At 39.7% G+C, this 13,729-nt stretch overlaps 1 protein-coding gene across 15 annotated transcripts in view; it reads left to right on the top strand.

The window, feature by feature from the left end:
- The window catches only part of LOC113013040 (membrane-associated guanylate kinase, WW and PDZ domain-containing protein 1-like), a 99,641-nt gene that overhangs the window by 15,522 nt on the left and 70,390 nt on the right, over positions 1–13,729 (top strand). For all 15 annotated transcript variants that reach the window (XM_026153604.1, XM_026153607.1, XM_026153602.1 and 12 more), the window contains exon 2: positions 11,226–11,342. In XM_026153604.1, the coding sequence (XP_026009389.1) occupies positions 11,226–11,342 (117 nt within the window). The remainder of the gene's footprint in view (positions 1–11,225; positions 11,343–13,729) is intronic.

Here is a 13,729-nt window from a genome sequence, read left to right as displayed (position 1 = left end):
ACTTATGATTTTATTGTGTTTTTTGACCCCCCCTTTCTTATTTTTAAGTCAACTTTAATCACTTTCACATGTTGTTAAGATCTTGTTTTATTTAATGTGAGTCCAAAACTGATTTGCTCTCTTATATGACTGAAAAAAGCAACAAATAGCTTTAAAAATAGCTGAAATATTAAGTTTTATATTAATAATTTCCATTGCAGAAGACTTCCCATCTTTAGGCTCACGGGTCCACATCGCCACTCGCTTGGTACGGCAGCATGATGAACCCCGCAAACACTGCCTCTTCATGTCTTTAAAGGCCCTCTGATCCAGCCTTTTTTGTGCTGTCCAGCTGTGAAGGAGAATCTGTGATTTCTTATAGTCTGAAGGTCGGGGAATTGATGGTTTGATGGTCAGTGATGTATGAAGGACTGCAGTCTACCATTATACACAGACATATATTCACTTTTAGTCTGAAGCAGTTCAGCACCGATGGTTTATGTGCAGAGAAAACCTTACTTGACGTAGGTTCTTGTGTTGCTTAAAATGCCATCTTTTTGTGCATCATGTGGTAAATCTTCCAATTTTTTTGTCTTCATTATTTTGTCTCTTGTTTGTAAGAGTCTTTTTTATCTTTTTGGGTTGAAGTCTGTCCATTTTTGCATGTTTTCTACACTGCGCTTACAAAACGGGACAAGCTCTTCTGTTCTCTGGACCATCTGTTAAATTGTCACCCATGGGGATGCTTAGATTTAACCAACCAATAAATCACATTGCATCACCAAAAGCCAGAAGCGGTGCATGAGTTTGGGAGGCAGCATCCTACAACAGATCATCCGATTTTTTTTCTGTTCACGCTCTGCTGCACCGTTTGATTGACTGATTGTCTCTTCGAGTTCTTTTCTCTAAACATAATGTTTTCATACTGTCCCGTCTGTCTTCCCGTTGTTTTCTTGTGTCTTCTTTTTAAGGAAAGAGAGCTTGTGTTGTGTGTTGAGGATGATTCTCTTTGAATAGCCAGGACTGAAATGCACCTGTGAAGGTTTTCAGCATCATAATAACCACACTGGCTGCTCAGATCTAAGGACTTTAGATCTGACTCAGGCTTTAATCTTATCTCAGCTGCTGATCCCCAGGTATCAGTCTGATGTGTGTTATGTGTGTTTGTGTGTTCATCTGTAAGTGAAACATTCTTGCTTTTTTTTGTTGTCCCTTATCGGTCTGCAAGAAGGTTTATTGAACCCACTTTATATCCTGTAATTCCTGCTCACTTTCTGGTTGGGAGTACTGTTTTTTCAGTATATTAGCTAAATCCTCTGACAAACTTGCACAGCTGGCATTTCTGAGATACTGCCACCCTTCAGCACAAAATCCTGGTAGCCATTGCATTACAAAGTGAGGAAATTCACATGACGGTTATAATTTAATGAATCTCCCTGTGGGTCCTCATGTTTTTCAGCTATACAGAGCCCTGTATATTTGATGGATAACCCCTAAGTTAGGAAGGGTATCTTTGTAAAAGTAGGGCTTCATATATGGTAAATTCATTATTACTTAGTTTAACATAGCAGAGAGTTTTTTGGATGTCCCGTCTCCTCTTCTCCCCTTCGAGCGAACTTCACTGGTTTGTTTGTGTGCTGGATCAACAGCACGAGCAGTCCCTTCAATTACAGCCCTCAAGGTACAAATTAGTGGTTATTACACTGGGCGGAGAAGCTTCCCATTTTCCACTCCTTCATCTAAATACATATAAACCATAATTCAAGCCTAATGTGGTAATTTCTTGTCTTGTGTTTTATTGTGTTTCATCATATACTGGCTGGTGATGAAATGTTCATCCCTCTGGTGTGATGTGCTCCAGACTGCTGCAGCAGTCGACAGGCGGGGGAATTAAAAGAGGAGGTGGGACACGTATCTCTTCCCTGTCTCATTGCCCGTGGTCATTGGCTCCTGTGAAAGAGGGGACATTAATGACAGAGGGGCCCTTTGTGTGTGTCATGACCAGGCAGGCAATGACATTTAACAGAAGCAGCCAGTTAGAACTGATGGCACGCTTGCATACCGACAGCTGTAGCCTGATGCTCTCTATCAGCATCAGGGAGGATTCAACTGGCCCAAAGCATCTTTTTTTTAACATATGTTGCCCATGGGAGGAAAACAGATACAATGGTGTATTAAAATAGTTGCTTTGTGTGCATTTTTTTTTTTTTTTTTTTTTTTTTAGAAACGTGGCACAAAGAAATGTTTTTCCTTCACATTACAAATGAACTCGAGGGATAAGAATAGAGATCCTGCCATCTGGAGTGTGTTGAGTTTGGTGTTCCAGTATTTGACAGGAAAATCTGTCCGTGTTTAGTCTGTGTTAAAATATTTTTGGCTGTTTATCTTGGATCGTGCCCACATCATTTAAGATCGACCCTTGTCTCAAACCTCAGGTTTCTAGTCTTTCTTTTAGTTTTCATAGCTGAATAAACCTTTGATTCGCCTCCTTGTGCATGTTTTTTTTTCATTCTTTCTTCATCCTTTGTCCTGCTCAGCCTGTAACACAGAGCAAAGGGAAGAGTAGGCCTGGGTTCCTCTGGTTATATTTAGCAATGAACAGATGCAGCGCACTGGAGTGGAACATACTGCCTCTGTTCGCTTTGCTGTGTGCGCTTGTGTGTTTTTGCGTGTCTTTGACTGTGACTCTTCCTTCAAACCCATTCTCCTATCATGCTCTGCTGACTCTGACTCAGCAGCACAACGCAGGACAACTGGGTCAGGACTGGGTTCTGCATATTAAACTACCTTGACAAAAAACAAAGCTTACTATTAACTATGTGCTGCTAACTTTTTAAAAAATGACTTTTTCATATAATACAAATACAAAATAATACTGCATAGAGGAGAAGTGTCAAACATTTAGCCCAGATGGGTCTGACTGGCTTCCTGAAATGCTCCAATCTAGCATTTAGAAACTACAGAGAAGGACAGCATACAGTTAGAAGGCATCAAGTTGTGAAAATGAATCATGTAAAGAGTGGCTAACTAAACTGTGACGACCTGCCATACCACACCAAAGTAAGGTGACCAAGTTATGCGACAGTGTTTCTTTGGTTAAGGAGAGTTGAGTTTGTTTGCGATGACCGTACCGATTGATTGTTCTTTTCATAAGAAGGTTTTTTTGTTATGTTTTTTTAAATTTTGCAGAGAAAGGGGAAAAAAAGTCATAAATACTTTCGGCTGCTTCTTTATTCATGAGGAGCTGCCACATGTTATGGCATATTTTCATGCTGGGTGCCCTTCTTGATGCAATCCTTGCGTGTCTCCTCCCAGAACTGAACAATGTGTAAACGCTACACTGTGGAGGCACCAAGTCCCCTCTGAGAGGCATTTTTTAATGTTTGTCATTTTTCATGTTTGACAAAATAATTGTCAGATTAATAAATACAATGATTTCATTGCCATTCAAGCCGCTCTGTCCTCCCCCCCCCCTTTTTTTTTTGCATTTAAAAAATGTGTTATTCAAAAAATATGCAGCAAAACACAAACACAGTTTTTGCTTATTGTTGTTAGCAAAGTTAGTGTAACTTTTAACTTTTGTGCAGTCGTGACTCTTGCTTTTTAATTGGCCAACAAAAAATATATATATGAAAACAGATATAAGGAAGACAGACTGAGTTTTCTCACTTTAACATTGTGTCACTGCCCAGATGGTGTTATTTTGCTGAATATGATGCTGACACTCGGGTTCTCCATGGTCCCATTGAAAGCAGGATGTTACAGTGGGAGTAACATAAAAGGAGTTCTGGGTGTGGCTGGTTATGGAGGTAATTATAGGAGGAGATGGCAGAGGACCAGTCCATAGCTGTATGGCAGACCTATCTGTGATTGTTGTTTTTTCCTCTCCATCCCTGGCACTCTGATTGCAGGGCTGCTAGTGGTGAACATGTGCAGATGACCCTAAAAGCACTTCCTTTCTGTCTCTGTATGTTCATATGGCTATAAAGGAGCGACAGAAATCGTGTGTATGCATTCAGTTCCCATGAGAACAAAAATGTGAGATCCATGTTTAATATCACTACTATCAAGTCTTCTGTATCAGCTGTCATTAACTGGGCAGGGTAATGGATGTGTAATAGCTGGAGATTGCAGCTACTTTATCACACCGAGAGAGTCAAGTGAAGCACATCACTGAGAGCAGGAGTATTTGATTAGTTTTGTCTCTTGCATCCCACCCGATGTTAACCTCTCTCAGACAGCCCCTCCTTGTATTACTGGATAATGTAGAGTTAAATGCTCTCATCTGTAACTGGAGAGTCTAATGTTGACTGACGGGATGTGCTGAGACCCACAGGAAGCTGCTTAAACAATGGAATTTACTGTTTAAGAACCAACATTTCCAGTTCCTTCTCTGTGGCTATTATTTGGAATCAGCAGAGGAAATACAATATTATTTGTCACCTGGAGGAAATACCATTTCTTTGTTTAAGCTCAGGGTTATCAACCTGAGATTGCTTGAAACATTCACAGAAAGCATTTCGGTCCATGCGTGACTTTGTGCCACAGATAGAAGGACGCAGCCAGAGTGGAGCCTTCTCAGTTAAGCTGTGATCGAAAAAGCTATTGAGGCCTTCGCAGTTTTGCAGGACGTTTCTCTTTGTTCATCTCATCCTGATGTAGACGGTGTTATGATGGGGAAGAGCACTAGATGAACTGTCTGCTAGCTTCTGTAAGTTACTGTTTAAACAGTTGGTTAGTACTATAGCTGAGATGAGAAGGTTAGTGCTACTCTGTGCTGTCACTGCTAACCTGCAGCAGCAGGCCCTTAGCGCACCATTAGGACTAGAAACAGTTAGGCCGGCTTTGACTGAACACAACAGAAGTTTGCACTAGCAGTTCTGCAGCTCTCTGCGTTTCATACCAGCCTCCCTCTGTTTCCAATCACTATGCTCAGCAGCTCAGCCAGCCAACAAAGCCATTCAACTATCAGCAAGGAAATTAACAGGAATTAAAACTTTCTTTAAAAGACAACATATTAGGTAATTTGAAAGAATGACTGGTGGCACCTGGAATTTTTATACCCAAATATCTTAACACGGTCACCTTTGCCTAACACCCTCTGCTTGGAAGTAAACCTTTTCTTAAGCAATAATCCGTCTGTCATCACCACAGGTGCCATTTTATAATAGGCAGAAGTGTGTGTGTGTGTGTGTGTGTGTGTGTGTGTGTGTGTGTGTGTGTGTGTGTGTGTGTGTGTGTGTGTGTGTGTGTGTGTGTGTCCGTCTGCATGATTGACTGTCCTGCTTTACACATAAGGGCAACTTGCCTACCGTTTAACATCTAATCGGTGCCAGCTGCAACTTCCTCTGGAGAAGGGAGGTTTCTCCAGAGGCTTGCTGGTGTTACAGAGTTATCTTTGGGGATGTTTATGTTTGTTTTGAGTCTACTTTAATGTAAATAAAGTGGAAAACAAGTGTTTAAAGTTTCCATTATTACCATCTTATCATACAATACACACTTTTCTTATGGTAATTACCACTTGCAGAGTATAAACTGTGCAGCATTCTCCCAGAGAGCAGCTGTAATTTAGGGATTCTTTCTGCTATGGCCAGCATGAAACTACGCCTGCTTGTGTGGTCTTTATCTTGGGATTAAACAGTTGTGTTGATTTTTTTTTTCGTTACACATGATTTGTCAGGCCTTGGTTGCAGACAGTTTTTATGTGCTGTCCAACTCTTTTTTTACTACTACAAACACCTTTGTGGCAGAGGTGGAAGCAAAACTAAGGTCACTAAGTAAAAGCAGCAGTAGTAGTACAGTATTTTTAAAGGATTTTTTTTTTATTACATTTTCCTGTGAAATGTGGTAAAGCAAAATTACAAAGTTACAAATGAAGTGAAAGCACTCTGGTCTAAAATCTCCACATCTTTTTGTTTCTTTTTGTTTATGTTTTCTTATTAGAACTCACATAATTGAGATCCACCACTGGAGGGCAGCATCCTCTAATGACCACACATGGCTCATGTCATTTGCAGGTTGGCTCTGTGTTGCCATGGTAACGGATCTGCTGGAATCAGGCTTGCAGGCTATGAGGATTGGAGACACAGAGGGCAGTGTTGAGCTTTAGGATGGGAGATGAATCCCAATCAGCAGCTGAGCAGAGCTTCACAGGCAGACAGCAAACACACTGATATGGTGGATATTTCCTAAAAACTGATGGCAAAAGCTGCTGACTACTTTTACATAAAAAACAATCACAAACACCTCCACAACACCGCTGGTGTTTGGATGCCTAAGCCTGTGGTTTGAATGGCATGTTTATTTCCACACGCTTGATTGACACGCAGTAGCAGTGACTCGTAGTGACGACAGCTGCTCTGTGGTACTATAGTCTGCAGCTGCTTTGCACAGTCTTCTGCTGATGTTTTAGCCAGTCACGGCCATATGTTTGTGTGCTCTTGTCATCTGGCCAGCATGTTTTAATGCATGAGATTTTCTTTTTATCCTCTTCAAATGTCTCTTCTAAAGACAAGCTCTTATGATAGCCTCTCCAATTAACATCACATGATCACGACGTGGATGCATTTTGTGTGTATTTATCTCTGCCTTCGCAGTCAAGTCAATAAATGTGAGAATGTGTAAATCTCTATCTCTTTAGATGTTTAAGTGCACATGCTGCGTCCCCCAGCCTCCACCTCCATTTCCAAATTGAGACAGGGATGCATAACTAGATTTAAGGTTATGTAATGCTGACTGGAGGCATGGAGGATGTGTATAATCCACTCTTATTTGGGTTAAATCCATCTCTCTCCGGCGCTCTCTGTCAATCTGGAAAAGGACAGGGGCCCTTACATATTCACACATCTCTCTTCTGCCTCATCAGACTTGAAAAGCACCAATCTCTGTCACACACAGTCTTTTACCAGCCAGCTTCACAAACATCCTAACTCCCAAGAACCATCTCTCAAAGCGCTAATGTCTCTGGTGTCTCAGATTTTTCCCTGATGGAGTGATTTGATTGTTATGAAAATCAAGAATATCTTCTTCAACTTCTTAAAGGATCTATCTTATCATTTAGACACAGATTCTCTGTCATTTTCACTGACAAAATGGTATGGCATTTTTTGGGCTGCATGTGTTCGTGAAAGACATTTATACTTACTATATTGCCCGTGTTTACCAAAACTAAGGTCTGATATTCATTATTAAAGTAAGACAGGCATCATAATATGTAATTAATTTGATAATATGCCATAATAACTTTATATTACAGAAGATAAGATCAGAAAATATTCATATTTTACATAATAAAACTGTGACTATTGTAAATATGATCTTTGAGGAAAAGCATTTAACCATTGTCTTTTAACTAATTCATTGTCTCGCCTCAAATTCCTAACTATCCAAGCAGTTTTGCTGTAAGGATAGCAATGTTAGTCAGTCAGTCATTAACTACTACAAAGTAAATATGTCCTTTGGTACAAACATTTAGAGGATGAACGCACTATTTCTTGTGATCCTCTATTTTTTTTTCCTGTAGCAGCTGCAACACATTCATGGATGGAGCCTGTGTCACTGCTCTGTGTGTGGCTTATGTATAGATTTAAAAAATGCACACCAGGCCTAGTAAAGAGTACAAGCATCACAGTTTTGCTACTGTTTATTAGCACTGCTGCCATCCTGGATCTGTGGACAAATCAGGGTTGGAAGGGTTTCTCCAACTTTCTGACTGGGAAGTTCCATTTGAAAATTCCAATTGCAACTCGAGATTTCTGACTTTCCACTTCCATAAGCCCTTGGTTCTTGTTTTTAGACTTCTTCTTTTACCAGAGCAGTTTTTACTTGCTTACATATCTTCTTTTCTTAACCTGATTAAGAGACACCCATTCCTTATGGGCCATTCATACCCACCACACTGGATGCATTATGCACAAACACCAACACAACCAGCTCTGTACCAGTTACATCAGTACCGAGAGTGTTGGTACTTGCTGCAGTATTCTCCTGAACAATAGGTGTCACCACTTTGACAAAACCTCAATAACAGCACTATTACAGGAGGAGAAGAAACCAAACACAGATTCAAGGAAGCTGCACATTTTTTTAATCACATAATTTTCTTCCAGAAAGTTCAATCTGCTGCAGGATCTCTCTCTGTATTATCTATGAATCATTGAGAGGTACACAACCAGCCAAAACAACACCAAAGTGGAATTGTGCAAGTGGATATGACAGATTACTGTGCAGAATTCAATGACTCTGTAGACTTTACACTATAAATGTATTTTTCACATTACATCACAGATATTAACATTTTCCCATGTTATAAGGTATCAAATCAAAAATGTATATGTTCAGTGCAGTAGTAGTATGTGCCTTTTTAAAAAACAAAACAAAAAAAGAACAACAGCATTATAAAGACTGTGTTTAGGAGAGATTAGTTGTGGATTAGCAGTAGCTGTATGAGAATGTCCAGTACATTCCCAGTAACAATACAGCGCTCTTAGCGTACACAATACAGGGATCTCCATTCAGCTCATGGTGAATTGAACAATTCACCATGTCCATTGTTCAAAAAATCTGTGGAACACTGCAGCGCCGTCGTCGCTGAGATATTATCTCCACTTTTTACACCACATCTGGTTGTTTTTGTTGCATTTTAAAGCTTTGTGTCACATGCTGCTGGAAAACCGCTTTAAATAGGTCAAGAAAAAAATTGTGTTTTAGTTAAAGTCCTTGAACATGGTAAGAAATTGGAAAAAAAAATCCAAGGCCCCTTTTTCTTGCTGTAATAAAAATATATCAGAAATTGTGACACGGCTAATATGTATCAAATCAAACCATGAATTTTCCATGAGAGGAGTGCTTATTTGTTCAACATCTTTATAGAAATATTTTTTAATTTTACAGTTTAACTTGCAGAAGGCTGCATCTTCACCACCAAACCATTTGCTCATTTGCTTTGCACAACAGCATTTGTAATTCAAAATTCAGGTAGAATATAAATAAACGGCATATAAAGTGCATGCACACACACACACACACACATACGCATGCCACAGTGGTGCAGTGGTAATCTGTGATCCACATGCCTATAATCCTCATAAATATTGAATATTTGATGACTTTCTCATTGATGGAGCATGACACCTAGGCGGCCCACCCTCTGCTAACTGTAACACCCGTGGGAGGGGGGGTTGTTCCCGACAGCGGTCTAATCTCAGGGAAAGCATCTGAGCCAGCAAAACTGACAAGACAGTAAAGGCGCCCGCTAATGTATGTGTAACACATCTTATTTTAGATGAAGCATTGTTTGTATAAATCAAATCGCTACAGACATGAAAACAGCAAAGGATGCAGTGATTCAAAAAGATGTGTGCATGTGTGTGTGTGTGTGTGTGTGTGTGTGCTTGCATGTCTGAGAGAGTATGCTGTTGTATCTGTTTTTCCTCTTACAATCTGACTTCTGCTTGCCTAGCAGGGACCGTAATGATGGTCGTCAGCACTGGCTGGTTGCTAGGTAACAATTACCTGACTGTGCTTTGCTTGCACTGAATTACACGGTGGGCTATGTGTGTGCATGTGTGTGTGTGTACGTGTGTGCACAGAAACTGAAATATACAACAACATAGAATCTTAGCCACTGTCTCCAGTTTTAGGGCAGAAAACACCCAGGAGCAGAATCACTGTGGTATTATTAGCCCAGCACTCTTTCTGAATCTTAGCTGTAAACTTATTCTCAACTTCTATTTTAATATTGTTTTCACAGAGCTTCAAATTTGTGTGTAAACAAACTGTTTTGCAACTGTAATCTCATTCTTTATTCATGTTTGATTTAGATGTTTTTTGTTAATTCTCTGCGCCTTGCATTATTGGTTTTACTTCAGTGTTCAAGTGTTTATGGTCGTGTCCAAGTAGAGGGTGGTCGGGTGGATGTGACGAGGGGCAGATGATGATGTCACGTTACACGAAACCTCAGGATAGATGACCAGTAGTTTTGGTTTTTTTTTTCCTTCTGATGATTCTGCTTTGTCTCTTTTTTTGTAATGTTTTTCCTACTTCTGAATAGAATTTTTTCCAAAACTGGAAAACCTTCCTGCCTCCTTCCTGGCTTAGACTTCTCCACCCTGAAAAGCCTTTACTGAAACTAAAGGGTTAGTAAACTTCACTGAAACTCTACGGCTATGGCATTTCCAGGTCTAACTGCTCTCTACCATTATGAAGTTCTTATTTGAACTCAAACCATTAACCATTCTATTAACTTGAACAAACTTTTATCTTTTAAATTTTGCTTAGTCGTTGTCAAACGAAGGTTAAAAATATGTGCTGTATGACCTGCTCCTTGGAGGTGTACTAATTCAGGAAACAATCATACTGATCTTATTCATAGATTAGAGATACCCTACTGACACTGATCGCTTAGGTCAGCAGTAGTTAGTCACTTCATGGATCAGCTGGATCCCAGTTGACAGAACAATTGGCCCTTTTTATGTTACTGTAATGTTAAATTCCCTCCAAGTCCCATCAGTTGTAAAGTAAACAATACATCCTCAGTAAGGGCACTGACCCTGGCATCAGGAAGCACAGATCAAGGAGAGACTCCTCTACTATGAACTGATCCCGACAGGAGGCCATGGCACCTCCCCCAAGAACTGCGTGCCAGCTCTCCCAGACATGGATGATATATTTGGAGATCATTAAATGGTCCTAAATGAGACCCTGGCGTGAGAGCGAGCTCTGACCATCTGGCCCCATTGTGAGCGCCGGAGCTCTGTTCAAACTCAGCCAGCAGCATCCTCACGCCTGATTGGATGGTTGATGAGTGTGCATGAATATTCCAGCCAATCAGACAGCCTTATAAACAATTACCCAAACCTCCCTCAGTCTCTACCTTTCCCAAATAAACGGACCATCCTAGTACATAATGTGTGTGTTTCCCTGCTGTAGTCAAACTGTTTATAAGGCCCCAACTCTTTTTTTACATTAGCCCCATAGTAAGCACCACTAATTCTCTTGTGATAATATGTGATAATATTATCACATATTTACTGTATTCTTCACTATGAATCAGATGTATGTGTAACAAGTTATTGTTTATTTACTGTCTGAGAAAGGTCTGGTCCTCTGTCACTATTTGAACAATGGAAATGTCGTGGCCTTTCATGACATTACTTGAGGGTGAATGAAAGCATGTCAGCGGTGAAAAGATGTCCTTTTTTTAGGTTTATTTATTTGAGCTGTTTTTGTCTGGCCATGTTTTCCAGGTCACAAGCTCAACAAGGATCTGAAGCACTATCTGAGCTTGAGGTTTCAGAAGTCTTCTCCTGACCACGAACTGCAGAAGACAATCCGAGCCAACCTGTATCGTCATGCTGTGCCTTGTGAGTATTACTTTTTGTTGTTTGGGTTTTGTTTTTGTTTTTTACATAATTTCTTCATCACTGGCTTATTTTATGGCTTGTTTACCATCTTTTTTTATTTAATCCTTTCCTTTTTTATATAAATTATTCTGTTAGTCTTTATGTTCTTGTCATCATTTAAAATTCGCACAAGCTTTGCTTCTAATCAGCGAAAGGGGAAACATGTATTTTTCAAACACACTCGCTGTCATTTTTCTCATTACTGCCCATTAAAGCCACTTGTGTTGACCACGCCAGAGTACCATTTTTGCAGCTGTCTCACATCACTGTGAAAGATACAAAAAACATGGCTCAAGCCAAACACTCCGCGCTGTGCCAGACTCCACAGCTGGGCTCACTTACGTCACAAACAGTTGGATGTGCGGCTGGGTAACACAGCCCAGCTTTACTCAGTTCATTTTCCTACTGTACTCATGTCACGTTTGTGTTTCCAAAGCATTTGGCTTGAATTGTGTCGGCCACGAGGCTTGAGGCCTTAAGTGTTTCAGCAAAGCAGCACAGTAGATGTTTTCAGCTTGCAAGTGTATGTTAATGTTTTCCCCTGAGAACTTTATCTGATTATGATATGTACAGACATTAATTAAACAGGCACAACAGAGATCAGCATCACCATGACCACTCGCTCCTGTTTCTCTGAAATGGGACTTGGTGTTGGTTTGCATGTGTTTGCATTGCAGTGCTTCCTAATAAAATGTGGCTTCTAGTCTAATGGATTTTTTTCTCTCCCTGGGTCACTCTCTTGTTCTTTGCCTTTTCGCTCTTTGCTCCCCATCTCTGGGTGTCTTTCTCTTACTCTCAGCCATGTGACTGGTAAATCTGCCTCTCTGAGCCTCACCCGGTGCCCTCCCTGGGATTATGATGTTCTGATATATTGAAAATAGATTCCTGTCCGATTATGTGATGAGCATGTTGGACTCTTACGAAGTTCATTGTATGATGGAGAGGCCCCTGTGTGCTAGGACAGTGCTGACATAAACATCAAAACGAAAACTAAACAACAAGAGATTTTCAAAAGAATGCTACTGTAAGGTGGTGTAAGAGAGACCCAAATGATTGCAAGGATTTGTTTCTATTTTTTTTAACTTTTTTTCCCTAAGAAATTGTGGATACAAATAGAGATACAAAGATCACTTCCTTTTTAGAGATAACTGTCGGCAGATTTAGTAAAACTTTTTAAGATGTCTTTAACTGCAAGAAATTAATCTTTGGGTCATTGCACACTGGTTTTTATTTTTACAAGAGCGCTTTTATTAAGAGGCTGCACTTTTATCATAGCTGACTGATGAAATCCACAAGAGAGGAAATGTACCAGTGCAACTGAATTGTCATCATGAAGGTTGGTTTAAGTCTCTAAGGTCAGTGAGGAGTGAGATGTAGGCAGGACTGTGCCTTGTATGCTCTCTCTCAAAGACTCTCAATGTTTTTAGAGCTCTTATATTGTGCTTTTATGACTTGTGATACAGTGTTTAACTGATCCGTCATTGACCTTAAAGACTCTCCTAACAAATGTGTACAGAACAAACCTCTACATAGCTAAACTTAGCTGTTAACAGGACTAAATATCAGTGTCAGGGACCAAACAGTAAGGCACATGGGGCAAATATGTAAGAAGCATTTTTTTTTAAATCATTTTTAATTAAATGAAAAATTGTAACACTGTCCACAAAATCCCAAATGGTGTAAAGACATCCAAAAACTCAAAATAAATTCAACAAAAGAAAACCCAAGCTGAGATTAGGTTTATATATCTAACTTCACCTAACAATTCAGGCACACGGATTTAATGTAGACACAGGTTAGACAGAAAAGGGTGGGGCACTTAGCCAAACAATAACAACGAACAAACTTAGAAAACTTTAAAATAACATCAGTCAACTAATATTTCTTATAAATCAAGATTAACTTATATCAGATATAATCATATTTCTAATATATATCTATATAGATTTTTTCAAGTCTCCCTCCCAATTTCATATCCCCTGTTTTCAGTCCACTGTTGGACTCTTCCATTTCCTGCTCATATTGTATAAAAATCTCTCTAACCCAGCTGGTCAGTTTTTTGGAGCATGGTGGAAACACTTAGGGTAAATGTTACTAGCAAATAAATAAAAAAGCCTAAGACAGAACTGGTCACTATGTACTCAGATTAGAAAACAAATGCTTTGAATAAAGGTATTATCAAAGCAAGATTATGTGCCAATTTTTTTATTTAATTATGTTTGTGTGAAAGATAAATTAAAAAAAATGAACACTGAAGGGTGCCTGGTGGAGCCACTACAGCCAGTAACATGTTCACATTGGTAATGCTGATATGTAGCTGGTGTAATCTACCAGATTTGCAACAATAA

This window comes from Astatotilapia calliptera, chromosome 20, assembly GCF_900246225.1.
Source record: "Astatotilapia calliptera chromosome 20, fAstCal1.2, whole genome shotgun sequence".
NCBI classification, from domain to species: Eukaryota; Metazoa; Chordata; class Actinopteri; order Cichliformes; family Cichlidae; genus Astatotilapia; species Astatotilapia calliptera.
The sequence above is the reverse complement of the archived record's forward strand: the minus strand, read 5'-3'. Positions and strand labels throughout refer to the sequence as shown.